The sequence below is a fragment of the Pelodiscus sinensis genome, chromosome 1 (genome assembly GCF_049634645.1).
Source record: "Pelodiscus sinensis isolate JC-2024 chromosome 1, ASM4963464v1, whole genome shotgun sequence".
Lineage (NCBI taxonomy): Eukaryota > Metazoa > Chordata > Testudines > Trionychidae > Pelodiscus > Pelodiscus sinensis.
The window spans coordinates 153,861,672-153,889,512 of record NC_134711.1 but is presented as its reverse complement, the minus strand read 5'-3'; the positions used below and the strand labels follow the sequence as shown (position 1 = coordinate 153,889,512).

The 27,841-nt window shown below is 41.6% G+C and overlaps 1 protein-coding gene across 6 annotated transcripts in view; it reads left to right on the top strand.

Annotated features, from left to right (window-relative positions):
- The first annotated feature begins 6,983 nt into the window (after positions 1-6,983).
- Positions 6,984-27,841, top strand: part of CBLB (Cbl proto-oncogene B) — a 200,544-nt gene continuing 179,686 nt past the window's right edge. The window contains exons 1-3 of one of the 6 annotated variants that reach the window (XM_075907983.1): positions 6,984-7,064; positions 8,351-8,530; positions 20,045-20,295. In XM_075907983.1, the coding sequence (XP_075764098.1) occupies positions 8,363-8,530; positions 20,045-20,295 (419 nt within the window). In that variant the 5' untranslated portion in view covers positions 6,984-7,064; positions 8,351-8,362. The other 5 variants (XM_014570330.3, XM_006116796.4, XM_014570329.3 and 2 more) reach the window with 5 other exon arrangements.

Genomic DNA, 27,841 nt, shown 5'->3' with positions numbered 1-27,841 from the left:
TTAGTATCAAACACGATAAAGTTTTGTGGTGTGGATATTTGTATCTTGGAAACTGGCCTGACAATGAGCTTTTTTTTTTTTTATAGGAACACTAAATAGCTATGAGATAACAAGCTTTTACCATTTTTAATCCAACCAGAGTTGACCTACAGGTAAGTGCATCCATATTACAATACATAGATAAAAAAATCTTGAATTTGACCCAGCATCCCAGTCAAGAAAAAGGGAGTCAAGTGAGATTTTATCAGAGGAAATTAATGTTGCATTACTGTATGGATTATTAGAGGGAGGTTTAGGTTGGACATTAGGAAAAATTTCCTAACTGTCATTGGAATAAATTGCCTGGAGAGATTGTGGAATCTCCATCATTGGAGATTTTTAAGAGCAGGTTAGATAAACATCTGTCAGGGATGATCTAATTCAAGAGTGGGCAATAATTTTAGATGGGGGGGGGGGAGCTCCAAGAATTTGGTAAGTGGTCAAGGGCTGTACTCTATATTAATGGAGGAGGTGTGGGGTCTGGGATGGAGGCTGGGTGCAGAAGGGAATGCAGGGTAAGGAGTGAAGGAGGGGGGTGAGATCTGGAAAGGAATTTGGGTGACAGAGGGATTTGTGACCTAGAGAAAGGGATAAGAAGGGGGTGCAGGATCCAGGAGGGAGTATGAGTTCTGACCTTGAAGAGGAATGCAGGAAGGAGTGCAGGGTCTGGGAGGGGGCTGTAATCTGCAACAGGAATGCAGAAGGGAGTACAGGGATCTAGGTTGTGATCAGGGGTAGGAGATTGGGGTGCAGCATCTAGTGGCGGGTTGTTATCCAGGGCAGAGGTCCATGAGAGAGTGCAGGGATTGAGGTGCAGGGTGGGAAGGGGTGGGATGCAGGATGAGGACAGAGGGCTGGGGGAGGAAGGGGCTGGGATGTCAGAGACAAGTTCAGCCTTGAAGGCGCTTACTTTGGTGGCTCCCAGCGAGCAGCCCAGCAAGTTCCTTAGACAGGGTCTCTTCCATGTGCCTGTACCAACTGTGGGGGCATATGTGGCTCTGAATGCTGTAAGTCCAGAGAGAAAGGGGAACTTTGTGTGCTACCTGACCTGCAAACAGGAAGCTCCTATTGGCTGTAAACCAGTCAATGGGAGTTGTGAGAATGTGCTAGGGGGCAGGGGTAGTGCGCAAAGCCTTGCCTCACTCCTTCCCCTGGGCTTGCAACATTCAGAAAGTTGCTCTGAGCTGCATGTGGGGACAGGGCAGGCAGGTAGCCTGGCAGAGGGTCCCACGTGCCGGATTCAGTCCATGGGTTGTATTTTACTCACCCCTGGCCTAAATAGTGCTCGGTCCTGCCATGAGCGCAGGGTACTGAACTTGATAACCTCTTGATGTTCTTTCCAGTTCTATGATTCATGTTTAAAGGAACTTGCCGTGGCCAAAAAAGAATGGGTCCTTATTGTGCAGGCCACTATATAGAGCTTAAAGTAGCAGGCTTTGATGCAAAAGCTGTGGCAAAAGTTAGGCTAAGCTATAAGTAAAAGATATTCCTTTGTTGTCATTGAACATCAGATTTGAAATTTCTGTTAAACATTAGAAACACAAAATAAATTAAAAAGGACTAGAATTGAGTACTTAAGAGCCATAAAGGAGAAGATGTGCAGATATTTAGCTCAAGATTTATTTTTAACAATTTGCTTTCAATACTAATCAAGTTACAGTGACAATGTAAAGCTAAGTTTACCATTGTTATTGATGGATTTCTCTCTTGAAATAATTAGCCTCTGTAACAAAAGTTCAGTCTATTATTAATACTCACATTAATAATAGGTCATAGATAACCCTTAATACCATAGGTGATTAGCTTTGTTTGCTGTCTCTATAAATTGCCTGCACAAAAACATGTAAATATGTTCCACTCTAAATGCGCAGTGAGGTATAATTATACTTAATACTGGCTGACAGCCGAATTACTCCCCAAACTGTAAATAAAGAGATTATATTTTCTTCAGCCTTTATAGGTCTGAATAATCTTGCGAAGCTAGAGGCATTACAAATTAGATAATGATAATATAAAAAGTGTTTTTGTTACTTATTGCACCAGTTTAAATGTTCATAAAAGTGACTGCAGTCTGTATGAGACTAGACACAGTAACGTGACATTATACTGTTTGTGAACACAGTATCATATTATGTATTGTGTATTTTTTAAGCATAGGGCACTACATTTACCTTTTTCTACAACTGAATAATTCAAATATATTTGAAAAAAAAAGTCCTAGAACTGTAAAATATCTATAGGGAGAGTCCCCCGTCTTGCTGAAAAGTGGGATTTTAAAGCTCTGGAGAAAACACTTATTTATAGTCTCCTTTGATCTGGAGTCTGGACTAATCAGTGCACAATGATGGGTCAGTGAACAACAGTATATAAGGGGCTGAACTTATTAAATTATGTAACCACTGAGTTGCCATTTCACTGTGCATTGCACACTCCATACAACCTAAATGTGGTACTTACATTGCTTCTTGGAAATTCTGTGTGTACCCAGTCAAAACAATAACACATGCCTTTGGAAGTTTAAAGGTGTTGGGATGCTAAATAGAGTAACCAGTGTTTTAATTAACGAGTAGCTCTTACTAATCAGATTTTGAAATAACTGATACTAGTTGTACAAATGTAACTCTCATATAAGTAGCTATGCTCTTTAAGAAACATACACAGGGCCAGCAGCAGCTAATCTTATTTACAGGGATATGAAGGCCCTTCATCTTTAGTGCAATCTACTAGCCAAAAGTTACATCATCACAGCTGAGGCTAAAGAGGAAAGGCTTTCAGACCACATACATGGATCAGCTGCACCTAATATTATAATAGCGTTTTAAAACAGCTGGTGGAGGATATATTTTTCTAGGTCCTGCCATTCTAGAAGGTACAAAGATTGCTGATGAGATTCACTCAGGAGTATCCAACCTGAAGGGATCACAGAGTAGTTCCAGTGATGGTGGGAGTTAAGGCTTCAGAAGAGAAACTTTGGGGATGGCCAAAGAAAGTTGAATGACTTCCTGTGCAATTATGTTCACCCCTAAGACAGCATATTACTGATGCAGCTGTGGGTGAATGTAACAAAGCTGGCTTGCCTCATCTAGCATCAAGTCTAATTTCTGTGCCTCAGTTCTCCCGTGCTCTTGAATAGATGAATATTTCAGTAAGGTGGCAATATGGCCCTCCAGTCTAATGGCCAAGAGTCTCTTCACCCATGGAAAATAAGTTGAGAACCAGGCTTCTACAAATGCTCCCTTGTTTTCTCCAGATGAAGTCCTTTCTTTTGGTTGCAGGATTCCAAAAGTTTTTGCTGTTCCATGGAATCTTCAGGACTTCATCAATAAAATAACCTGGAGTGGGTGAAGATCTCTGGGGGAAAGTTCCCCAGCTTTTTCACTCCTGATGTATGAAGGTTTTTGCACTACCACTCTATGTTCTCCTCTGCTACACAATATAGCTCTAGACTTTTCAGTCCCAGAACAGCTATCTGCTGTTCTCTCCACCCACCTTCTGGTTAGTCATCTTCCTAGATCTTCCAACACACCCATCAATGGCACTTTTAGTGCATCTGTCCCACAGGGAATCAGTTCTCTCACCGGAAAGTCATAGCTTTCCCACAATGAAACAAACCAGATCTTGCCACATCTCTAATTTCCTTTATGTTGACCCCTCCATTTCCCAGAAGGTCTTGTTTCTAACCTCATGACCTTCTATGGACTGCACTTTTCAAAATCCCTATTCTCAAAGGATCAGAACCTACAACAGGGATCCAATGCCTGCCCTAAAAGAGGGGACAGTAAATATTTTATACACTGAGTTGTCGATTGACGGATCTCATCTTCTATGACATCGTTGGTGAGTGACTAAGCTAATCCTCGATTGGCAAATCCAATTACAGATATCATATAAAATCCACCACCTGTGGGTGTTGTACACTCTTTTTGGATCCTATACTTTTTTTTTTTAGTCCGCATATGTTGACTCGCAAAGTCTTTAAGTATCTTTATAATGCTTGCACCAATAGAATGCTTTCTGTGAACAAGCTGGCCATAGACCATCTTTGGTATCTGCGTATTATTCATCCTCATAACATGATCAATCCAACAAAACTGTTTGTTCATAACCATTGTTTCCATGCCCCAACACCGCACAGCTTAAAAACCACTGTGTTAGGAATTTTGTCCCACCAATTCACATGGGCAATCTTCCTGAGGCAGAGCGTATGAAACTGATTGAATTTCAAAACGTGACTGCAATACATGGTCCATGACTCCAAGCCATACAGAAGGATAATCAGGAAAACTGCCTGATAAGCTGTTACCTTTGTATTAACGCCATGGTCATTCCATAAGCGCTTTTCAATCTTCCAAAGGGAGGGATGGCTTTGGCTAGTTGAGCAGGGTTTATGTTGGATGATAGAAAATTTCCAAGATAGCGAAACTTATTAACAGCCCTAAGGGCAGTATCAACAGCAATGATCACTGGAGAGCTGGGCTCTTTCCAAACAGACTGGGACATAACCCCTTCTTCTTGAAGCTCACAGCGAGTTCAAATGGTGAGCAGAAGTAGCAAGATGATCAAAAAGCTCTGACTGAATGAGCCAGCTATGCACAGCCATCAGCAAACAGGTCACGGATAGTTGTAGTGAGCACTTTGGTGTGAGCCTGAAGTCTTCAGAGACTGAAAATACTACCATCAGTTCAGAAATGAATAGGTATGCCCAACGTACCATCCTTGAAAGCAACTAGCACTTGCCACTGTATAGTACACACTGTACCAGAGTAAATGGCAACACATTTGAAAACAATACATTTTGGGGCAATCCTGTAGACTATCCTAACGAAACTGGCAATTCTCCTAATAAAGCAACACAAATGTACAGGGCAGTATCCCACAGAACCAGGTCTCTCCCTTCTAATACCATGGTATTTATATAAACTGCAAAGGACCTAACAAGTCCCTGGACCTAGCAATTAGCAACCCACAGCATGTAGCTTTTTTCCTGCAAAAAGAACATGAAAGGAACCTAGAACCAACCTGCATAAGAAAGCAGGAAAAAAGTTCCAATTATGTAAGATACAATTAACTGCCATCGTCTCTTGTTTTGGTTTATGTAATTGGGTATGGTTATGAAAGGTACCATCAGCCAACATAATTAAAGCAGGGCTCTAACAGAAAAAAGTTTGAAAGTACATCTATAGAGAAAATCATAAACCAGGATTTAAGCCCAGAAAGCAGAGATATTTGCAGAGGTGAAAGTGAAATGAAAAACCTTTCAATACCCTGAGGACTGTATTTCCCAGTTTCCGTTTTAAAGATGCAGAGAAAAATAACCACTGAGCACAGATTTTATTAATAGGATTTTATAGTTGTACATGTGCCTAAAGCAATGACTAGACACATTTTAAATAAACAGAAAGGATAGTTGTATTTACAGTATTTAATAAATAATGTAACTAAGGTGATGAGGCAGACTTCAGTTTGGATATACAAATGTTGTCAAGAGCTTCCTGTAGTCATTCTTCCTGTCCAATATTACTATTGTAATAGCTAAAATGAGAAAATGGCAGAGTCTTTTAAGAGGCTAAAAGAGAGGACAATCAGGAGAAAACATATCTTAAAGCTGATTTTCAGAAAAAATAAAAATAAAATTTGGAAATAAATCACCGGCAAAATAATTGGACTTTCATGAAAACTGAAAATACATCAAAATATTGCATGTTTAACATTTACTATCTGCAAGAGATATTTCATCCTAAAAGTAACAATTCAAGGGAAAAAAATCTGCTTTCAGATCTTCATTGTAAGTCTGAACTCCAATAGTCTCCATCCATCCTATGAATTAAGCTCATGGTTCAGACGCATGCAATTTAGTTAATGTGAGCATAAGAAGCTTTCCCTGCTAGTATTAAACCTTCAGAAAGAGGGCTCTGATGAAAATCTGGGAGCATATATATGAGATATTTTCAAATAAATATATGGACTATGTTTTATGTAGCTTCAGAGGGGTAATCAAGTTAGTCTGTAACTGGCAAAACTTAAAAAACAAGGAATAGTTTTGCAGCACCTTAGAGACTAACAAAACATATAGCTTTTGTGGGTATAATCCACGTCTTTTATGTACTCAATGTTATTACCCATCACAATTTTGTTACAAGTCTCCCAATGTTTGGTGTTATTCTTAAAAGTTCTGGAAGTTATAATTTAGGGGAGACTCTTGGCTTTCATTTAAAAAAAATAAGTTTCTAGCCCTCATGTTTGTAGAGGAAAACATGACAGTAAGACTTCAAAACCCAGCAGGCCAGTAAAAATATCTCAACTAATCACTGTTAAACATCTCATTACTTTTTGAGACCTATCGTTTTGAGTTTGGGACTGGCAGTACAGGGGATGTCAGCAAAACAGGCACAATTCAAATCCTTTCCACCAAGTGGTGCCTCCTAACCAAAGGCACGTGGATTAGTTGGCATAAAACAGCAAAGCCCTGCCCAATGCATAAGACAGCCTAGGGCAGATCCTATGGCCCTGGCTCCCCATAGGACTGACTTCCACTCCCTACAGAAAACCTAGATCTGTCCCCTTCAACTCCTTCCTCTGCCCCCCCCTCCTCCTCCAGCTCCCACCCTTCCCAGCCACTTTCCTCTCCTCCCCCCACCATCCAGAAGCACAGACCTAATAAGGAGAGAGAGGCGGCACCGGAAGCCCCGCCTCCCCCCGGCTAGCCCTTTCATTGGCCTCTTCACTCCTACTCTGGAAGCCAGCCTATCTGCCCCCTCCCCCCTCCCTTTGCCTGCCGAGGGGGGCTTACCCCGTTCGGCCCAGCCTTACCTCCCATCCATTTGCTGCCTGGCCTGTCAATCGAACCCTTTCCCCCCTCCCTCCCCCAGGCGATAGGCTCGCGTTCTGCGCCTGAGGGTCCCGCCCTCCCTGGAAAAGAGCCCGTTCCCCCCCCCGGCTTCTTCTCAAGTGCGCAGGCGTGGGAGCCACTGTGGGGGCGGGGCGAGTCGCTGCGCTTGAGAGAGAGTGTGTGTGTGTATTGCCAGGCGAGTGGCGCGGCGGCAGCAGGCGGGGCTGGGGGGAGGGAAAGAAGGGCAGCGCGCGCGGAGCCGGGCAGAGGAGCGGCGCGAGCGCTGGAGCCTGTACGTGCGCGCGCCTGCCTGCCTGCCTTTCCAGGAGCGGGGTAGCACAGAGCCCCTCGGGAAGGGGGGTGTCCCTGTGCGGTGCCTCCCCTGCTTCATGCACCACCCCCAGCCCAGCCACGGGGCGGGATGGCTGGAGACGGGCCACGCTGAACTAACTCCCCGTCTTTTTCCTGCGGGGGCAGCGGCCGTCCCCCAGCAGCAGCAGCAGCAGCAGCAAGCGGCACCCACTGCTCTGCCGGTGCGTGCGGGGAGAGGGAGCCCGTGTGGCTGCGAGCTAACCTCCGGAGGCAGGAGCGCGGCTGGGATTTAACACACCGCTGCCGCGGGGTGGGGGGGACGCGTCCTTGTCCCTGGGACTGAAGCCAGGCGCATAAGGTGGGGTGAGAGACAAAAGAAGGGGGAAGATTTATTGGGGGGGGCTTATTTTGGGCTCTTTGCCTCCTACCTTCTCCAACCCCCCCCGAGTGGACAAGGGGGGGGGGTTGTCCTGTGAAACAAAGCTTCAGCAGGATTTACAGAAGAAATTTCCCTTCTGCTCCTTAGAGTTTTCCCCTTCGTCAGTTTCTCGCAATCTTTTTTTTTATACACGATACCGTATGTATGGCTCGTTTTGTTGTCCTAAACAATTGCTGGTCGCAGGCGTTGGCTTTCTGGTCTTTTTTAACGTGGCAAATGGAAACCCATATGCCTTTGTTGTCTGGTGACAGGCTTGTGTCCCTGGTGAGCTATGTGTGTACATAATTAACTGTGTGTTTATTGGCGTCTTTGGAAAACGAAACGGGAGTGTAAGTGATCTTCAATAGTGTTAGGTTCACCAGTGGCTTTTATTTCTTTATGGGGAGCCTAGAGAGGGTGGAGGTAGAGTGTGTATACTCCTAGTTCTGTACATGTGGTTTGTTTATGGGTAAATTCAATTCTGCCTATCCATTCACAAGTGTAAATTTGCCCTCAACTTCTTTATGTTTACATTGACAACAAATCAAGGGTCACTTGTCAGTGTAAAATCAGTCCAGGTGGGTTTGTACTCTTCATCATTAAAAGTTAAGTTAGTTCCCAAACTCTTGTCATTTGCTGGTTAGGGAAGGGAAATGGTACCTCATTGTATGGTTTTGTTTTTCTTTTTTTTTTTAAATGGCAAAATGCCTTTAGAACACCTCATGATAACACTCTTATTTCTTTATTTTAAGATTGAATCCCAGATGGCCAATTCCCTGAATGGCCGGAACCCAGGTGGCAGAGGAGGAAACCCCCGCAAAGGGCGTATTCTGGGCATCATTGATGCTATTCAGGATGCCGTGGGGCCCCCCAAGCAAGCAGCTGCTGACCGCAGAACTGTGGAGAAAACTTGGAAGCTAATGGACAAAGTGGTAAGTTTTGATGATAATCTGTTCCCTTGTTGAGGAAGGAAGTTATTTACATGGGTCCATGTGAGAATCTACATGTTCCTGTAGATTTTTTTCCATATGTATGTCCTTGTTCAGAAGGGAAGGGATATGCATTTTAGGTCATTTAAATCTATTTGTTCATTTTGTTGGCCACTGGCTATGTGTTTTTTTTTTTTTTTTTTTTTTAAATCTAGTTTAGGTGGGGAAATGTACATGTTTGCCTTGAGTTCTCCTGCTCTTGTTGGTCAGAGTCCTTAAAAATAACTAAGACTTGTAAAGCTGTTGTAGAAAACAACTTAACTTATGTCTTGTACATCAGATAGATATTCTTTGTGCTTCAGAGTGCATTCTGCTAGTCTGCAAAGAAAATCTCTTGAACATGAAACTTCAGTTAAGCTAATCATCCTGTAAAGCACTCTCATGACAATATGCATCCATGTTTGTAAAAATATTGCCTGAGGAGGAAACAACTCTGGTTATCCTTTAATGGAATACACAGATTAGTAAGAAATCCTTTATTTTAAAATCTTTTGTCTTCATTTTTCATAGTTTTTTTTTTTTAAAGTACACTTCTTTGCTTAAATAGTTTGGAACTGGAAATATATTTTATTGATAGTTACTCACTATGTGGATTGGGGGGATGGAACAATGATTTATAGATCTTGTAGCATTTTCATGTTGCTTTCTCACAATCTCCCATTTTATTAAATACTAGTGGGCTGCGCCCCGTGCTGGCTATGCTCGCTAACCCCCCTCTCTCTGGCCGTGAGCATGGGAGCATGATGACATCAATGATCGAGAGTGTGATGATATCACTCTGTTGCCCAACAGGGAAAACTTTATCCCTCTTTCTATCTAATGAGGGGGGATATTATATGATGGAAGTGACAGCTTTGTATAAACTATGTATAAATTAACTAAAAAGGTGCTGTGTGAAGAGAGGAATATTTTGTAATGTGGGTAACTCTCAGGAGGCAGAGTGACTTGGTAGGTAAGGGCTGGATTTCTGAGGATAATAGCACAAGGAAGCTTTTTGTAATCATTGAGGATTGAGATTTAATATGTGATAGTATCCATCCAGCCCTAGAACCAAAGAAGATGCTGCTCTAAGGTTTTGTCTACAGTACAAAGTTAGGTCGACAAGGCTGCTACACTACAATGTTAAGTGCAGTGTCTATGCTACAGCTTTGCTCCTGCCTATATAAGTCTCTTACTACATCAACATAAAACTCCACTTCCACAGGAGATGTAGGGCTTATGTTGGTGTAGTTAGGGCAGTGCAGTATCTGTGTAGACACTGTGCTCTTTGCATCAGCTGTTGACTGTCCTTGTAAATTTGATGGGTCAGCCAGGCTGCTATCTCTGCTTCAAGTCAAGCTGCCACCCATGTTCCCTACTGGGAGCCCTTCCTGCCCCAGGATTCCTGCTTCCTGTTAGAAGCACAGCAGCTGGACTCCAGGTGTGGCTTTTCCCATTGGAGGGGAAAAGCTCCCCAGTTCGCTTATCCGGCTGGGAGCAGGAAGGCGAGAAGTTCCTAAAGACAGCTGGGGTTCCTGCAAGCTCTCAGCTACTCCCCCTACACTGCACTGCTTCACTCAGTGGAAGTGCTGTAGTGGCCATAAGTCGATCTAATTTAAGTTGGTTTAAGATTGTAGTTGTAGACGTGTCCTAAAGGTAGATCTCTGATGTTGGCTCTGACTTGGGAAAGTCAATGAACTCTCTCTGTCTTTGATTTCACGTACTTTTAAAAAATATGGCTTTTTTTAATTTAGAGGTGTGTGCGGTGGTATATGAAAGCAAAATATTTATAACCTTTAAGAAATCCTTCATGCATCTTGTCAGTATAATTTATTGGAACTTATTTGCCATTCCCTGCTCATACCACTAGAATATAACTTGTGTGTGTTAGAAGATCCCTAAAGCAGGGGGACTCAGACTGGGGATTGGGACCCCTCAGGGAGTCATGAAGATATTACCTGGGATGTCGTGAGCTATTAGCTTCCACCCAAGTACTGCTGTGCCTCCAGAAGTTACAATGGTGTTAAATTAAAAACACTATTTTATGAGGGAAGGAAGGGGGAGGGTCACATTAAGGGTGTGTCTAAACTATATGGCTTCGTTGATGGAGCCATGTTGATTAGTCAGGACGGCAAAGGGAAATGAAGCCGTGATTTAAATAATCGTGGCTTCATTTACATCAAAATGGCCACGATTATTTAAATCGCGGCTTCATTTCCCTTTTTTCGTGTAAACTAATCTACATGGCTCTATCGATTGAGCCATGTAGTTTAGACATACCCTCAGAGGCTTGCTATGTGAAAGGAGTCACAGTACAGAAGTTTGAGAACCATGGCCCTAAAGTTAATTCTAAAGGACAACCATGAGGTAAATGGGTGCTACTCCAAAAGCTTCATTGGAGTTTTTGGCATATATAGGCAGTTGGAGTCAAGCACTACTTTTTGGGTTTCATATTGAAAACATGGTATCTGTCCATATCATGTTTGAAACAATAAAGGGAATGTACAGAAAGCCTTTGTATGTTTTCCTTTGATTAGTTTGAATCTTAACCTCATTGTTTAGAATTATCGATTGCTGTCACTCAGCATTTGTAGAACAACTGTCTTGTCATTGTTTTGATGCATTGATGTAATAGACATTGGGTGGCCCATTCTGCAGATATACCCGGAAAGGCTGCACTTTTTTTCTTTTGGTTTCACTGGCTGAGTGACCTCAGTTTTGATCTTCATTGTATCATCTTAAAGCTGCAGTTAATCAAATTGTATTTTTAAATTTCATTAAAGTATGCCAGACAGGGTGATGTAATGGTGTCCAAATGTTGTAACTTGCTTCTTGAGTTAAGCATTTGGTACTTGTAGGGAAGAGAGCATATTTGAATAAGTGTCATGTGTTAGGTTAGAAGACTGAACATTTGTTGTTTACTTTCTGAACAGTAAATCAAAAATTTACTGTAGACATTGCATTATTGACCTTGTGGTTATGCAAAACAGCTTTACTAAAAGGTTACAGAAATGATACATTTCTTTAAGAGGGGATGCCAAAATCCAGTTTTTTTTCTTTAATGGATTCCAATGGCTGTACTAAGTACAGTTACAGAGTGTGAAACCTAATGTATAAATTTATTATTCTTAAGATTCAATGTAACATTTCAAATGTATAACTTCCAAATCAATTACGAATTATAGTACCTCAAAGGCAGTAATTCAGTACATTATAACCACAGCTTTCTTGTACAGGTTGAACCTCCCTAATCCAGAATTCTCACATCTACAAACATCTGTTGTCCATAATGATTTTAGTTAGCTGGATGACCAGTTTTCATGAGTGTAACCAAGTTTCCTGTGGTCCCATAAAGTTTGTTTACAGTCACCACTCCTGGCGCTCAGTGTTCTGTGCTGTTATTTAGCTCCAATTTATTGCTAAATGTCCTCTTAACAGCCCAGTAAGCAGTGGAAGTGTTGGAAATGCTGCTGCACAATATTGGTCTCCCGTGATCCAGAAAATTCTCTCGGAGCCACTTAGATCCCGAGGGTGCTGGACTAGTGAGGTTCAACCTGTATATATGACCTGGACCTTCCACTGTGTTTTAAATATTGATTAAAAAATTAGGGAAGCATCCCTTTGCCTGTTTCTGAATGTTCATGTGGCAGATACAGGGCAGGATCAGCACATCAAAACATTGCATTTCAGCTTTTAAAGTAACATGGCTACCTTTGCATCCCTGTGCCCATATTAAAACCATTACAGTATGGCAGCTGTCAAATCTAGAATGTGCACACCCTCTTTTCCCTTGGTAGGTAGGAAAATGTGTCTTCTGATGAGAAGTCCCCTTACAGATGTCTTTTTTCCACCTCTTGGTAATGTATCCACCTGGAGTGTACAATGCCAGAGCATTGATAGTTAAAGCTGCCTTGGAGTAGTGGGCTTTGGTGGGTGATTCTGCCCCTTGTGATGAACTCTGTTTTCCTTGTAACCCATCCGTGATTTCATTCTTGAGGATTGTGAGCTGTGGTTTGCTGGAGATGAGAAGTGTTACAATGTCTTGCTGCGTACCTACTTTCAACCTGTGTGTGGTATTCTGAACCAATGTATGTATCTTGTGTGATTCTGCATGGAGTGCTGGAAGATGCTGTTTAAGTAGAGCTTTTAAAATTCTAACTTTGGAAATATACTAGTCACTGATACTGTAATTGTCATGCCCATTTGATCCAGCTTATTAGAGATAATTTCATAAGTCAAAATTGGCAGATATTTATTCAGTTGCCATTAGTAACTTTTCTCACGTGGTCCTTGATCAGCATTTAAACATGTCCTGTCATGCCTGTATTGCTGTACTTTGCTGGACAATGTAAAGCTGTTTTATCAAAGCATTAAACCTGTGACTTTTTTAAACAGCTTTTTAAAAAGATCATCATGCAAAAAACAGAACACACTGTGTCCTATATGAAATTAAATGGCTAAATAAGGGCAATAGAAATCTCTTCCTTCTAATCTGAAGATACTGTAAAACATTTTACATATTATACAATAATATTTTTAGATGTTATACTGCCACTTCAAAGTGTTAGGTATTTTTTGTTTATGACACATATCAGCAGAGTTACTGAGCACCTCCCAAGTAGTTGAAGAGAAACAAAATGAATTCTCTTTCCCTTCCCTGCCAGCAAGATAGCACTTGAATAGTCATCACTTTTTATTTTATTTATTTATTTATTTATTTAGGTTCAGGATTAATTTTTGGACAAGAGCTATTGGGAGGGTATAATAGGTTGTGGTCACAGAAGCCTCCCTGTGTTGTTCTCCCTGTGTACGGCTCCTATTGCTGATACCCACCTTCCTGCCTTCTGGGATTCTTTCTTTCCTGCTGGGCCAGATACTCTGGTCTCCCCCAGACAAGGCACAGAGTTGGGCTTGCTGCCCCCCTGAAGAGCAGCACAGATACTGAATCACTTCATCTCTGAGAGGGCTCAGTTCTAAGGACTCAGCAGTCATGAAGCCAACCACCGAACAGGACTAAAACCCCAAATAAAGCCATCTTATCCTGTGTAAAAGTTCCACACAGAGAGCTTATAAGATTGACTCCCTTTATCAGTGAAAGAAAGGTGCACAGTGGTTGCTTCCCCGTCTCGCCATCTCCCCCGCTCCAGGTAACAGTTACTTACACTGGGCCTGATAATAAACAAAAGTGTTTTTTCTGAGCACATAAAGTAGGATTTAAGTAGTTGCAAGTAAAAATAGATCAAAGTAAATTAATAAATGAAAATGAATAAAAAAACAGTTTACTAGTTCTAATCCATTAAAACTTGTTACATGCAAATTCTTACCCTAAGCAACTGTTCTTATTTCAGATATAAGCTTCAAATCATAGTAGATCTGTTACTCTGACTTTTTTCTACAGAAGGGCTGGGCAAAAGATGGTCTGGGGGCCGGATTTGGCCTGCCAAGCTGCCAGATCTGGCCCACAAGAGCCTCAGTCAGCTCCCTGCCTGCCCTGCCCCCAGAAAACCAGCTGCAGCGCTGCGTGTGTTTCTGAACACTGAGAGCCTAGAGGGAGGGGAGACAGGCTTCTCATGCTGCCCCCAGTAGCTTCTATTGCCCAGTTTCGGCCAATAGCAGCTGCCTATTTTCAAGACTGGCAGCACATGAAATACCCCTCCTTCCTTATTGCCCGGGCTTACAGCATTCAGTTCAGAGCAGCAAACATGGCTTCTGCAGCTCTCCTGAGCATGTACAGGGGCTGGAAGGCAGGGATACTGGCTAAGGAACCTGCTGGACTGCTAGCCAGGAGCCAGGTAAGGTCTCCCAGCCAAAGCCTGCCTCTGGTACCCTAGCTCCTGCCTCCCTTCTATCCTCCTACCCTACGAAACCCAAAAGTTCTGCTGCCCTGCTCCAGCCCCCATACATCTTCCCAGGCATTGCATCCCCTCCTTAGCTCAGAGCCCCCTTTTAGACCTTGCACTCCAGCCTGCTGCCCTGGCACATCTCAAATCCCTGCACACACTCCTGCCCCAGGATACAACCCATTCCATACCCTGAACCCTGTCCTGCACTCCAAATCACAGCCTCCTCACTGGCCCAGCACTCCTTCCTTCTACCCCTCTCCCCCAGGCCAGAATTCTTTCCTGTACCCATATCCTTCTCAGACTCTGTATCCTAATCCCCTGTCCCAGGTCACAACCCAAACCCCTGCATCTTCTACCCTGGGTCACACTCCCCTCCCAGTCCCTGCACCTCCTCACCCTTGTCCGTTGCCCCAGGTCACAATCCCCTTCTTCACCCAAACTCTTTTCCCAGATCCCACACCTCAATCCCTTACCCCAAGCTCCCTTCTGCACCCACCCTCCATTCCAGACCTCCATATCTCCTTCATTAATATCATGGAAGAGTGCAGCCTCAACCCCTTACCAAACTCTCGGAGTGGCCCCCCCATCAAAAATTATTGCCTTCAGCCTTCTTCAAAGTTATTTTCTATCCCTTTAGGGTGGGTGGGTTAGTTTCAAAGGCCGGTTGAAGACACAGGATGATTGCTTCCCATATCTTAGATGGACTTTCCCCCAGGATGGTAATCCTTTCTTTTGCATTGCCCATCCCTATGGAAAATTACCAGGTCCAAGATGGATCCCAATACCAAGGTGGCATGGTCTCATGTTTTCCTAAGAGCAACCCACCATTTGGGCTTATAGGACATTGAGCTCAATGCCAAGCCATTAGGTTTTCCTGGCACTGGTAACAGACCTCATTAGCACATCTAGAACAATGAACAGATGCATACTTCATATCTCTAACTTCACATAAAAGAATGATGCATGCACACACATAGGATATACAGATCCAGTAGATTGTGACCTGAGAATGGATAGGTTACATGATGTATTTTGTCTACAGCATCTTTGAGTTATTCATATTCATATTCATAAGCCAATTCTCATTAGGCATGGGAGGATGTCACAGAGGGAAAGCTACACAGAAGAAATTGGCTTTGTATTGTGGCTTAAGGCCCTTAAAGATTGTTGTCTTGTTCTCTTGCAGAGAGAAATAACCTAGTCTGTCCAGTTCCTCTGGAAACTTGCTTTCAGTGTTCATGTGGGTTTCCCACGCTTGTGACTGAGCCAATGGAAAGAAATTATAGAGGGAAGTCAGGGTCACAGAGAAGAGGTGTGATATCTAGGGTAACTCTGACCAGTCTTATGGAAACCCTTGAACTTAAGAACTCTACCGTGGGCTTACTTCTGCACTTTGGATAGCATCTTACTAATGTAGTATTTACTTGATTGGGACTACTTTTTGGAGTTAAGAAGAGGAGAGAGAGGATATCAGAGTCTGCCCCTTGAATCTAATGGAGGGCATGGAGAACAGTAGTGATGTATTCACACTGCCCCATGTTGATGAGTAGATGGGTTGTTGCATTTTTGGGCTAACTGGTGTAGGTTTTTTTAGGGTAAGAGTTCCATTCCATGTGAACTGCAGTAGTGAAGCCTGGAGGTTACAGATGCAAGGATCACTATGGCTTAGAGATGTTGAAATGCGTTCTTGTTGGTAAACATGTAACGACTGACATTTTCAGCGGTTACACATTTACATGGGGTGGGAGGAGGCGGCTCCACGGGAACCGGTACACGCTTGCTCTCTCCTCACCCTCCACACTGCTGCCTCTGTATCAGATGCAGCAGAGCAGGAGAGCAGCTTGCTCCCTGGGAGATGGCGCTCATGGGAAACCTGCTTAAAGGCTGGATCCCTGTGAGCACTGGCTCCTGCCTGCCCCTTCCTTCCCCCTGCGCTGCTGCCTATGATACAGAGGGAGGGGGACTGCATATAACTGTGAAGGTTAATTGAGCCCAGGTTCATTGATTAACTCTTTACATGTATGCACTATCTCATCCCTACTATGACTAAATCTGTTTTTGTCAGGATGGAGTGCATAAGGAGGCCATGCACTTTTGTAGCAGTGGGTGCTCCAGTTGCATAGTGATTTACGTACATAGTCTAATATTTTGGTATCCTGTTATGAGTAGGATAACTCAAGGATCTTGTATACACATAACTTGCCTCACTCAAGGAAGTTTCCTTTTCAACTTGTTGAATGAATGTTTGTTTTGTCTTTGATAGACTAAATGCTTACTAAATACCTACATGTAATCCAGGCACAATAAAAAAAGAAATCAGTGATCTGACTCATACCCTGTGCTGTTGCTAATGTGAGGTTTATGAAGTTAAGCGTGGCCTGTTTTTGTTTTTCAGAAAGGGTATGTATTACGAGAGCTCAGTTGCTTTAGACAGCCTTTTACGTCAGCTGTTGTCATTTGTTGTTGCTTACTGTTAATGTGAACCTTTGTGGTAAGTCTCAGGACATCCTGACTCTACGAGCCATATAGTTTACACAACTAGCTCTGTATAGACACATTTCCTCCATACTGAAATCTGGTATATTATAAATATAAGTGGAAAATTCTTCTCACTCTCAGTAGGTGGGTGTTTAAACCCCTACCCCCAAACATTTTGAACTAACCTCCAGCACTTGTTTTGTAATAAACTTATTAAACTGCTAAAGTTATGAGGAATTAAGTTATTATAGAAATATTTTCACATAATAGAAGGCCTAGTGTCAATTTTAAGGTGTCTAGTACTGTAATTTGTCTGCATGCAATCTGCAGAAAGTGAAACACATGGTAAACCAGACTGACCACAGAATCCTGTTGTTAGCCATATATGACTATATTGGACTAAAAAAAAACTTTCTAAAACACCCAAAAGAGAACTGAATCTTGTTTTTCTTTTTCAGTGTGTCCTTTTGTTCAACTGTCTGGCCATTCAACCATAGAAAATCCTTAAGCAAAATAAGAAACTTTTATACAGGCAGCATATCCTGTGAAATGGGGTGTTCACCTTTCTGCTATAAATATAGCCACCCTTTTCCCAGTTATGCTAGTGTGACTTTTCTCCTTGTGCAGTGTGTCTTTCCACATAAGAACTATTATTTTAATCATCTGGGTGGGGTGAAGCAGCTCTCGAAGTGTATGTCAAGTCTATACAATAATTCAAAACAAGAATGAAGTAAAATACCATCTTCGGTTGAAATTACAGGTGAGTTGAGGGAGCCAGAATAGAACTGCCTTCTGTTAATATATGGTCAGAACACAGGACTAACATTCTGCTCTTTCAGCAGTGCTCTTGGAGGGGGTCAGCTTGAAGTTTGCATCTTTAGTGGGACTGTTTCCCCTGCAAACATATGGGAAATTAGCTTGAAGAGAAGAATGCTGTCCCCTGGGTCACTAACAATTTCTTACAGCACCTGAATTTACGTTGATTTGTTTAAATCAAAGATTGGTCAGACCTAATAAATCTGCTTAGTAATGAGGTCTAACAAGATAGTTTTTAAAAGTTAATTAAGCTGTAAGGACAGTAGTTTTAAATACATGCATATTATCCATAGAAGAACAGGCTGTTATGGATGGTATCAGAAGCACTTTTTATGGTAGATTTCATTGAAATAAATTATACACAAGTTAGATATTTAATCATTCATTTGAAGCTTATTCTGTTTGTCAAGATTTTTTTAAAGGAAGTTAACTGAAGTGTCTATATAATATGGTTTTAAAAAACTTATTAACTCAAAGTTCATGTAGATGCCATCTTGAGAACATAAAAACGGCCATAATGGGTCAGACCAAAGGTCCATCTAACCCAGTATCTGGTCTGCTGACAGTGGCCAATACCAGATGCCCCAGAGGGAGGGATCTCAAGAGGTAATCCTCCTGTGATCCCTCCAGTCTCCCACTTCCAGAGAAACAGAGGCTAGGGACACCATTCCTACCCATCCTGGGAATAGCCACTGATGGACCTAACCTCCATGAATCTTATCTAGCTCTTTTTTTTTTTTTTTTTTTTTTTTTAAATCCTGTTGAAGTTCTAGCCTTCACTGCATCCTCTGGCAAAGAGTTCCACAGGCTGACTGTGCTCTGAGTGAAGAAAAATTTCCTTTTGTTTGTTTTTAAACATGCTGCCTGTTAATTTCATTTGGTGACCCCTAGTTCTTATATTGTCGGAATAAGTAAATAAATTTTCCTTATTCACTTTTTCCACACCAGTCATGATTTTACAGACCTCTATCATATCCCTCTTAGTCTCCTCTTTTCTAAGCTGAAAAGGCCAAGACTTTTTAATCTCTTCATATGGGACCTGTTCCAAACCCCTAATCATTTTGTTGCCCTTTTCTGAAGCTTTTCCAATGCCAATATATCTTTTTTGAGGTGAGGCGACCATGTCCGTATGCAGTATTCAAGATATGGATGTACCATAGTTTTCTATAGAGGCAATAAGATATTTTCTATCTTTATTCTCTATCCCTTTTTAAATGACTCTTAACATTCTATTTGCTGCTTTTTTTTTTTCACTGCTGCTGCACACTGAGTGGATATTTTCAGAGACCTTTCCACAATGACTCTAGTATCTCTTGGATATCTAATTTGTAGTCTAATTAGTCCGCATCATATTGTGTGTGTGTGTGTGTGTGTGGGGATGGGATTATGTTTTTCAATGTGCATTACTTTTACATTTATCAACATTAAATTTCATTTGCACATTGTTGCCCAATCACTTAGTTGCAAATATTGGGTTCATAATAACGCCTTTTTAGAGACTGTAGAATGGGTGGTGTACAGTAGAGATGTTAAATATTGGTTAATTGAGAAGTCGATTGATCTCATTAATTCTTATTGGTTGATTATTGACTTGACTGTTCTGTAGTCCCTGAGAGTGGGGCCAGAGTGCACTGGGTGCTGCTTCCTCTTTGGGGGTGCCAGGCGGGAGCTGGTCCACAAGAGGAGATAGTTTAAAAAACTAGTTCTCCTCGCAGACTGGCTGCCTGTCACCCCATGCCTGTCGTGGCAGTAACCCCTATCTGGGGGTCAGGCGGGAGCTGAGCTCCCAGACCTGGCATGAGCCAGAACTGAGCTGGGTTGCCTGTCGTCCTGGCTCCTAATTCACTTTAAATGTAGAGCCGCAGCGGGTGTAGGTCCTGGGCCTGGCGCAAGCCGGGAGTGAGCTGAGCTGCTGGCCAGCCTGCTAAAGAATTTACTGGCAAAGGGAGGTGGGGGGAAATGCGCGTAGTCTATAGCATTAACCTATAAGCTTTTATCAGTTAATCAACTACACTGTTTACCTCCCTGCTGTGCTCTAGGGATGTAAGATGTTCCTATTAAAAGAACACATGCATAAAATGTGGAGAGGAGTGGCTCTGAGTACTTGATTCTTACGCATGCCAATAGAAGGTTAAGTTTTCCAGGAACAAGTCAATAATAATGACTTCAGTGGCATTTCATGGGAGATAAGTCAAAGCAGACATTTTAGACCTGCATTCTTGGAAGCCCAAGAGATGTAATTGAATCTGCTTATTTCAAGTTGTTTTCCCTTACACGTTTCTTTCAAATGTGGTGTCATCAGTGTGTGCTTTTTTTAAAACACTGTTATTTTTGCTTCTAGGTCAGACTGTGCCAAAATCCCAAACTTCAGTTGAAAAACAGCCCACCTTACATACTTGACATTTTACCAGACACTTACCAACATTTGCGACTTGTACTGAGCAAATATGACGACAACCAGAAACTTGCACAGCTCAGTGAGAATGAATATTTTAAAATCTACATTGACAGTCTCATGAAAAAATCAAAACGGGCTATCAGACTCTTTAAAGAGGGCAAGGAGCGGATGTATGAAGAACAGTCTCAGGACAGGTAAGAGAAATATTTACGTATCAATGTCTTGCTTATCCACATTCTTAACATTGTTTATCTGTATCCGCAATGTTTTGATGCTTTAATTATTTAAAGAGCAAAGTACTGTTTGGCTGCAGTGACTCTTCTGGGCCATCAGTAACTTACTGGTTTTATTCCACTAGGTACTGTTTGTGTCACTGTACATGAATTTAACTCCTAAGTGCATTTCCTTATGAAACATTTATTTCTTTAGAATTGCTTCTTCAGCCAACTTGGAGTATATAGGAGAGAGAGGCCCTCTAGCTAAAGCATTGCTAATATAATCTACTAATTACAAGGAGAAATTGAGAGATCCGCTATATTGACTGATATTTTCCCCAGCAATAAAGTGGAACAAAATTGTATGGTGCTTAGAACTTTTGGAGAGATGCAAGATTGTATACCGTGCATCTGATCCTTCAGAATGATGTAATAATGCTATTTCAGTGAAGATTCTTGCAGACCCCCCCCCCCCATACAGCAAGTGCACCCCCATTTTTCTAAGCCAGAAGTGAGCACCAAATAAAACTGAAGAAACAAGTTAAACTAAAAGCTACTGATAGCAATACACATAAATAGAACAAGCGTGTTCGGTTAACGGCACCAATCTGATTTCTGCTTTGCTGAGAGTTGGTGCCGTTAACCGAACACTCTTGTTCTATTTATGTGTATTGCTATCAGTAGCTTTTAGTTTAACTTGTTTCTTCAGTTTTATTTGGTGCTCACTTCTGGCTTAGAAAAATGGGGGTGCACTTGCCGTATGGGGGGGGGGCTGTGCTTCTATTATGCAAGAATCTTCACTGAAATAGCATTTAGATTTGTTCGAACAAACACAAGATGTATTTTTAGAGTTGTAACCTACTGGGGAGGAGCTAAGCTGAGGATTGCATTCCTGCCAAACCCCTTGCACCTGAATTCAGGACCAGTGCTACAGTGTAGCAGTTTCACTGCTGATGGAGACTTCTTGGACAGAGGCAGTGATAGTGAGCAAGTTCTTGTAGCACATCACTCTGCTGTTGCTAACACTAGTTAAAATATATTTTCCTGGCCAACTTGCTAGTGTCAAAAGACAACCGCTTCATGATGAACTGCAGTCTCTCTCACATTAGTTCAAAATTTTAAAGAATAAAAAAAAACCACTTCCACACCTACTGTTGATTGCATGACAGAGACTGCATGTCTATGAAGACTTGTAGATTAATTTACAGAAAGAAAATGTGATAAACTTATTTTAGTGTTAAGAAGCTCTGTCTTAGCTATTTTTAGTATGGATTCATAAGCATCTGAAGGGATGTTTTCACTGGAGATTTTGTTGGAGTCAATTACAACAGTGGTTTCTTTAGCAATCTGTTGATAGCATATGCAGAAGTCACTGTGCTACAAAGGAAATGAAAACTTTTATGGTAAGGGAGATTGGACTTAAGACCACAGTATGTAAACAGATCTTATTTAGCTATCTCCATAGCACTGTTGGTTTGCTACAATACTTGTAATAAGTAACAGCAATTTTCAATGTCACTTCTTTAAAAACAAAACGTAATATGGTTTTGGACTGGCACTCAAACTTTCCCTTAGGCCAGATCTATACTAACATACGCAATTCCAACTATGTAGATAACATAGCTGGAGTTAATGTACCTTAAGCTGAACTTTGGCACCATTCCTGTAGCGGGAGCATTTCTCCTGTCCATTTCACTCAGGTGCCGACAGGGATACCCTCAGTTTACAATTTAGCAGATCTTTACTAGACCTGCTAAATCGAATGCCAGAAGATCAACTCTCGCAGCATCAATCCAGACTTGTGGGAAGGTGTGGCCCCACTGACTGACTAGGTTAGAAGAAAGGTTAGAGGGGCTTCCTTTCAGTTTTCTACTTCAAACCCTAAATAATACTAATGAGGGTGACACAGAAATGTGTTGTGTAAAGCAGGTGTTATATCAAACTTAATATTGTATACTTCTACCTTTACTAAATATCCAGTTTTTTGGTCATTATCAAAAGATGATCTAAGAAAAAGTATTTTAAATCAAGCCATATCAATTCAGTGTATTGGCCACTAGTAGTTATACTAGATTTTGTTGAGTACCTTTGGAAGCAATGATTTTCTTCTTCTGCTTTTCTAATAGGGATTGATGGTGGGAAATATGACGACTACAGTATAGAAGAGCAAAAAAAATAAATAAATTCGAATCTTCAGTGATATACTTGTTACTTCTGTTTTAAATAGGCAGTACTAGTGTGTGTACATTAGACACAAAGGGAATTGTAGTCTTCATGCAATTTTTATACTGATTTTTAACTATTTCAGTTAGGGATATGAATTTTTTTTAAATACCTAAATACAGGTTGGGCCATCCTGGTCCAACATCCCGGTACCTGAGCAGTCCTGAACCAGGAATCTTGCCGGACCAAGGGAGGTCAAGGCTCTTCTCTGGGCTGTGGGGGATCTCAAGAGTGTGGGCTGCCCTCCCCACTGCTGGGGCTCCTGGGGCCATTCTCCTGAAGCTTGGACTCTTTAGCCACCACCAGCCTCGCTGTTGCTGGGTTCCTCTCCAGGGCTGGGGATATCTTGCAGCTGCTGCTGGTCCCACTCCCACCAGGCTTCCTGTCAGGGGACTGGGGGGTTCGGCTGCTGCCAGGGTTCCCGGCCAGAGCTGGGAATTCTTCCTGGCTGCCACTGGGGCTCCCCAGGGCTAGACTCCCCACCTACTGGAGGGCCAGCCCCTGCTGGTCCATCTGGGTCTCCTCTGTACCTGTGGGACTCTCCGCTATCTTGTGCACATCACCTCTGGGGCTCTCTGGTCCAGCAACATCCATGGTCCTTCTGCAACACGGATGTTGACAAAACAGAGAGTCCTAGATTTGGAAGGTTCAATGTGTAATTAAATTGGAACCCCCCCCCCCCCCCCAACTAATATGGATTTAATTATATTGAGGTGATACTATTACAATACACCTTTACCTATTTCCCTTCTGTGACTGGAATAAGCAAATTACTGAAAGCAACTTCATACGGATACAACTGCATCCTTGATAGGCAGTTGTGCCTGTGTGCGCTAGAATACTTAAAGGAGTCTAATTTTTCTTTGCAGACAAGTCTTAAGATAACACGCATACGGGGCTGGCGCCAGAACTTCTCTGGGCCCTAGGTATATTATAAATATCCTAGCAAACATTGATGGTAAAAGAATAAATGGCTTATGTTTACAAATAACTGATTTATAATTTGGTGTATAATGATCCCAATCTTTTTCTTTTTTCCTTCTGTATTAAGCAAGTATTTTTTGTGTGTAATTGTATGTTGGAAAAGTGTGAAAATGGTTGAGGGAAATGGGGTGAGAGGGTTGTGGCTGGTATTGGAAGGGAAGGCTGGAATGAGGGGAAAAGAGACAAGTTAGTAACTAGAAAGAGAGAGAATCGTGTAGGACATTGACTGAGGAAAAAATCCTTCTCATTTCCCTTGGCCACTTAGGGATTTGTCTACACTTGCGATCGATCAACAAAACTTTTGTTCATGGTTTTGTTGTCTTGTTTTATTAACAAAAAAGCTTTGTCAACACAAGTGTAAGCACCACTTTGTCAGCAGGAGCGCTTTCTTGCCGACAAGTGAAAGTATTTTGACAGCAAAAGTCCCGACAAACAGCATTCATACATGACACCTTTAAGCTACCAGGTTATCTCGACAAAGCCTTAATGTTAAAAATTGCATAGTAGACATAGTCTTAGTCTTTTGGCTTCTTTGCTGAGGCTTGCCACTTTCAGAGAGGAGGCAACCCACTTGGACCCTTCGGTTAGTGCAGAAATCAGCTGCTTATTTGCTGGTGCCTTTTTCACTATGCCTGCACTTCACACTAGAAAAGTTTCATTTTACGATGTTATGCCCTATAAAGCTGTTGGTGGTTTAGGGTCTTTGTAGTGAGTTCCTCTTCTCTCCATGCATTTTTCTATTAACAGTTGAGATCAGATGGTCTGGTTGACAAGTTTCAGAGGTGTAGGCTTAATCTATTTCAGCAAAAACAAGGAGTTCGTGGCACCTTAAAGATTAACAAATGTATTTGGGCATAGGCTTTTGTAGTCTGGAACCCACATTGAATTAACAAACTTTGCATTGGAATATCCAAGTATTGGATACTACTGTCCTCCTCTCCTTTTTCTCCCCCCCCCCCCCCCATGAGACAGAGTTTGTTGTTGAAATGTCTGAGTATCTCAGGCTTTAGGGGAATTAAAAATACAAGTTCAGATTGTTTTCGAACTGATGGTGTTTGTTTTAGTAAAGGTACTTAAACTCATTATACAGATTAAGTATATAGATGGAATACATACGTTCAGTAAAGACAATAATTGGAGTGTTCACAAACTTTCCTTAGAGAAATAGATGTTGGCCACCAGTTCCATTTTCCCTCTTCTTCATTCTGGATATTTATTAACATTTTGAATTTCTTTTTAGTAGTACCACAAAGGCAAGATTTTTCTGTATCAATTTTTAAATGGATTCGTATCTGGGAAGTATTTAACAATTTTTTTCCCCTCAGAATAAAAGCCCGTCACCACTGTGAAGAGAACCTGCCTTCTAAGGTAGGCAGGCAGGCAGGCAAGTAGGTATGCAGGACGTGAAAATGAAAATTAGATTCTCCTGAAAGTTTTTAGGTTGCAGTGAGATTTCCCTTCCCTCCAAACTGACTTGAAACAAAGTAGTCTGAGAGCATTTTTTTGCGTACCTTAAGCATGTGAATAATTGAACTTGGAGTTTTGCGGAAGTAAAAACTGTGCTATTTTCTATAGCACTAATCTACATTAAACAAGATAAGTTATTTATACAAACTCACTTTTCAGGAAGCCTGAAAAAGAGAATTTTATTGCAGGGGGCAGGTGAGAGCATGTGGTGGTCACCAATAGTGAAGTTAGTTTTATGGCTGTTTCCAGCCTACATACAGATAAGTAGCCTGCATTGCCCCAGTTATAAAGCAATTTTTCAGTGTCTCAAGGAAGGGTTTTTGATCCCTTTCACAACTTGGAGTATGTTACACAATCAGAACAATGTATTACTAGCAAAGATAACCAAATGGTAGTTAATAATTCAAATCGGAGAGAAGGAAGAACAAGATTTAAACTCAGATGTTTTTGATTTGAAAATTGTTTTTATTGCCTTAACTCCAGATCAAGTAGGACAGATGGTACATTTGCCTAATTGCTGTTTTTATACTGAACTTTATTACAAACATGCGGCAGTATTTTCAGCTTTAATATAAGCTCTAATTTAAGAGTTTTCTGGAATGTTTTTGATTATCAAAAATCTGAGCACAGCTCAGTGATCTGTAGTGGGAAATCCAGGGCCTAATTCTTCTCTGGTTGCACCTTTCACAGTCATTTACACTATGCTAAATGGGTATAAATGCTGTTAAATCAGAATGGTTGGTAGCATTATACAGCTACTCTGCACAAGTATAAATAAATGTTCTCACAAAGCAGTGAATAATCAGGCCCTCTAGACTGTCCATTTGCTGTTTGCTAGTCTCCTGTAATGATGGACACATAATTGTTGCTTGCTTTTTGGACTAAAAAGGAACTTGTTTGGTGTCCATCTTAGTTGGATAGTTTCAGCAGAGGAAAAGGAGGTATTTGAGGGGGGTCTCAGCTGGATAAAAATGGGTGGTTTTCTGGAGTATGATGATCATGCTGTTTGGAGTGGCTCATGTCCGATGGCAAACCATTCCCAGAGAGTTGTTTTCCATGGGTTCACTGTCAGGCTGGAAGGGCATTATGAGTGGGGGCCCCCACAGGGATTAAGCATTCCATGGTCTGGTTCTGTCCATTGTCTCTATCAATGATGTAGAGAATGGCATGGAGAGTACATTTGTAAAGTTGGCAAAATATACCAAGTTCGGAGGAATTGTATGTGCTTTGGAGGACTGGATTAAAATTCAAAATGTTCTAGACAAAATGGAGAAATGGTCTCAAGTCAGCAGGATGAAATTTGGTAAGAACCTATGCAAAGTGTTCTTTTCTAAGTGGAGTAATCAATTGCACACATACAAAATGGGAAATGACTGCATAGGAAAGAGCACTTAAGAAAGGGATCCTGGGGGTCATGGTGCATCACAAACTAAATGTGAGTGAACAGTGTGACACTGTTGCTAAAAAACCAAACATCATTCTGAGATGTATTTGCATGAGTGTGGTAAGGAAGCCACAAGAAGTAATTCCTTCACTCTGCTCCATGGTAAGGCCTCAGTTGGAGTATTGTGTCCAGTTCTGGGTGTCATATTATAGGAAAGAGGTAGATAAATGGAGAAAGTCCAGAGAGGAGCAACAAAAATTATTCAAGGTATAGAAAACGTAACCTATGAAAGAAGATTACAAATCCAATCTTTTGCATAGGCTAGAGAAGAGAAGAGTGGGGGAGGGGACTTAAGTTTTCAAATAAATAAAATGCTGTTACAAGGAGGAGGAAGAAACATTGGTCTAGTTAAGCGCTCTCGAGAAGCAGTGGGCAAAAATTGCAGCAAGGGCTGTTTAGATTGTACATTAGGAAAAGCTTCCTAACTGTCAGGGTGGTTAAGCACTGGAATAGATTACCTAGGGAGGTTGTGGAATTGCGGTCATTGGAGGTTTTCAATTGCAGGTTAGATAAACACCTGTCAGGAATGATCCAGGTACTATTTAGTCCTTCCATGAGTGCAGGGGCTGGACTAGAGGATCTTGATTCTATGACTGAGCATGCCAACTTCTAAGTATTCTTGTCCAAAGCAGGCAGTATGTTCTATAACTGGCGATATGTTCTATAATTTGAATTCACCAACCCAGTAATGAACGTCAACTCCTAGACCACTGTTAACAGTCTTTCCATAGAGTAAGTCTGTGGGTCCTTGGGATCGCCAGTCCATCTTGCCACCTAGTCAAAATGGGCTTAGTGATAAATGGTCACTTGCACCAGCAATCACAAACTATTCAGGTGCTTCCAATCCAAAGAGACCAGTCACTTATCCAAGCTCAATTTGTACCTTAGATCTCACGTCAAAGACAGTGAATTTAGGCAGTCCAGTACTAAACTTATAGGTTTAACGAGGAAAGAAAAGTTATTTACAGACTAAAGCAAGCAGCATATATACACAAATGAGTTCAGACTGCGGCTCTAAAAGGTTACAGAGATGTAGTGAGCTGTCAGTATTGAATGTCTCTTCAATTATTCAGTATTGAATGTTTCTTATATCTACCATCCTGACAGAGAGATGTAAAATCCTTCATGTTAGTTCTATTTTATTTCTCTGTTCCAGCATTCAACCTGTTGGGATAAGATTTTCCGCATGAATTTACCCTCGGGTATAGGATAAAAGCTTTGACTGCTCCATATAATGGCCCTCTTAATTTTTGATAGTTCACTTGGATGTGTAGAGGGAGTGATTCTTTCCATCCAAGTTCACAAGTTCAGAGCAGGTACTTTTACAATTCTAAAGTAAGCTTGTATTTTACCTTATACGGAATACGGCCATTACCAGTGAGATTGCATGCAGCAATTCATAAGCCA